Source organism: Ahaetulla prasina, chromosome 1 (assembly GCF_028640845.1).
Source record: "Ahaetulla prasina isolate Xishuangbanna chromosome 1, ASM2864084v1, whole genome shotgun sequence".
In the NCBI taxonomy this organism is placed as follows: Eukaryota; Metazoa; Chordata; class Lepidosauria; order Squamata; family Colubridae; genus Ahaetulla; species Ahaetulla prasina.
The window spans coordinates 253105254-253107725 of NC_080539.1; the positions used below are offsets into that span (position 1 = coordinate 253105254).

The 2472-nt window shown below is 35.6% G+C and overlaps 1 protein-coding gene across 1 annotated transcript; it reads right to left on the reverse strand.

Moving 5' to 3' along the window:
• Positions 1–402: 402 nt before the first annotated feature.
• LOC131204676 (olfactory receptor 5AP2-like) lies at positions 403–1338 on the reverse strand. The gene has a single exon (XM_058196181.1). The coding sequence runs from the start codon at positions 1336–1338 to the stop codon at positions 403–405; it is 936 nt and encodes a 311-aa protein (XP_058052164.1).
• Positions 1339–2472: the final 1134 nt, after the last annotated feature.

The window sequence follows — 2472 nt, forward strand, 5'->3', positions numbered from 1 at the left end:
TCAGTTACATCCAATAAAATAATAAAAAAAATTACATCTGAATTACATGGAACTGCAGATTCGATCTAAACTTTGTTTTATGATCAATCATCGACTTTGGCACACTCTTCTGAAATTTAATGTTTCTGTCTATACTGTACAACCATTTACAGAGGAAGAAACATTCAAACATAATTTTGTTTTGATTAATAAAAACAATTATTCTTCTTATAGGTCAATGTAAAAATCCATTGTCCTTTCATTTATTCCTTAAATTTATTTAGCATTTGGATAACCTACATGAAATTTCAAATCTTTTTTCACCTGCTCAAAATATTATCAAGTATTCAATAGGATGTTTCTAAGGGAAATGCAACAATGATTTTCTTTTTTGACATGAAGGAAGTCACATCTATACCACTTTTATTTCAACAATATTATCTTGTCTAGCATTCTGCTAACAGCATCCTTTACTTCCTTGTTCCGCAGACGGTAGATGAATGGATTAAGTGAAGAGATGACAAGAGTATAAAAGATGGATATGATTTTGTCTTTACCCAATGAGAAATTGGAGCCAGGTCGTATATACATGAAGATGATGGTTCCAAAGAAAATGGTTACAGTGGTGAGGTGGGGGGCACAGGTGGAGAAGGCTTTGTATCTTCCCTGAGCAGAGCTGATCTTCAGGATGGCAGTAATAATGGCAATGTAGGAAATCAAAACAGTCAGAAAAGTTGTCAATGCAATTGCAGTGGATATAACAAAATGCACAATGCGAGTAATGTGTGTATCTGAACAGGACAACTGAAGCATTGAAGGAACATCACAGAAGAAATGATTAATTGTATTTGAGCTGCAGAAATTCAAGTTAAAAATAACTATAGTGTGCACTGTTGAACTTACAAAGCCACAAGTATAGGCAGCTATGACTAAGAGGATGCAAAGCTTCTTTGACTTGACAACAAAATACAGCAATGGGTTGCAGATTGCTACGAAGTGATCAAATGCCATCACAGCCAGAAGGCAACCTTCAGTGGTCACAAAGATGACAAAAAAGAAGAATTGTGTGGTGCATCCTATGAAGGAAATAGTCGAATGTTCTATCATAAATGTTGTCAACAATTTAGGGGCAATGGTGGTAGAAAAGCCAAGATCTATAACAGAGAGATTTCTAAGAAAGAAGTACATTGGGGTGTGAAGCCTAGCATCAATTCTGGTTAGAATGATCATCCCAATGTTTCCCAACAGAGTGATGAGATAGATGAGCAGAAAGAAGATGAAGAGGGGGATCTGAAGCTCTGGGTGGCCCATGAATCCAACAAGGATGAACTCAGTCACAGTGGTTTGATTTGTCTGCATTCTTTAGTTCCCTCTGATAGAATAAAAAAGGCAAAACTTATGGCAGTATGACTGTTGGATTGTTTAGAATGCCCAAGGGAAAGAAAACCCAAAATTATAAAGGAAGAGTTTGCTTGGGATGCATGAGTGCTTACAGGGTCTTGATAAGTATGCCCTTTTCAAAATACAATGTTGTATTGGAGACTGCACACCATTATGTAGGACTGCAATGTCGTTTAGCAAAGGATAGATTCATACCTACCATCATCTCTTTGCATATTTCAGGGAGCAGGTCTCTCTGCAAAAGAATGTAGAGTTCCTGCTAAAATGTGCTCTCCATTACAATCTAGAAAGAATTACAATTACGTTACATTACAATCGCGAAAAAGCTCAGAGTGATTAATCAGTTGAACTGTATGAATGTATAATTCTCACCCACAGTCCTCAGCCAGAAATGTAATCCACCTTGGCAGGAAGCGTTCTGTGGAACAATTAGTGGTATCTGTTGGCTGCTATGCATCAATATTTTTTGAACTTGGATCTGAAATAAATTCCAATTTATGATCCATAATCTTTACATTAGCATTTCAAAGTGATTACCATATGCTACAGCCCCGTCCTGCAGGAGTGATCTATATACTATTTCTTTTTCCAAGTAGAAATACACTTAAGTAGAATGCTAAACATATATTTGAATTTGCAGTTCAGATTAACTGGATTTTAAAACTGGCAAGATACTGGCAATATTCTGCAGTATATTACTCCACTGGCTACAATATATCTTTGTGTTCATATGTGAAGTTGCAGTCACTTTATTTGACTAGGTGTGTCTATATGTTGTCCCTTTGAACATTCACATCTTTGTTATATCATAAATAATATAAATTGACTGAAAAGATACTGTGTGTAACTCTTTTTTGCTTGATGTACAAATATTAAGATATCCCACTATAATTTCTATTAATAAGCTGGAAGAAAGAAGGAAATACTGTTGACGCATGAACTTCATTCTGCATTTCTGCACCTCACAAAGCATCATGGGGAAGCTTTTGGAGTCTGTGTAACAAGAGCATTCTAAGAAAAAGACCAGTTATTTTAACATTACAATATTTGAGTATTCTGCAAAAATATGATGGTGATGAGGAAAATGTAAGC

Coding starts and splice junctions, on each gene's coding strand:
- LOC131204676 (XM_058196181.1), bottom strand. CDS start 1,338: ATGCAGACAAATCAAACCACTGTGACTGAGTTCATCCTTGTTGGATTC.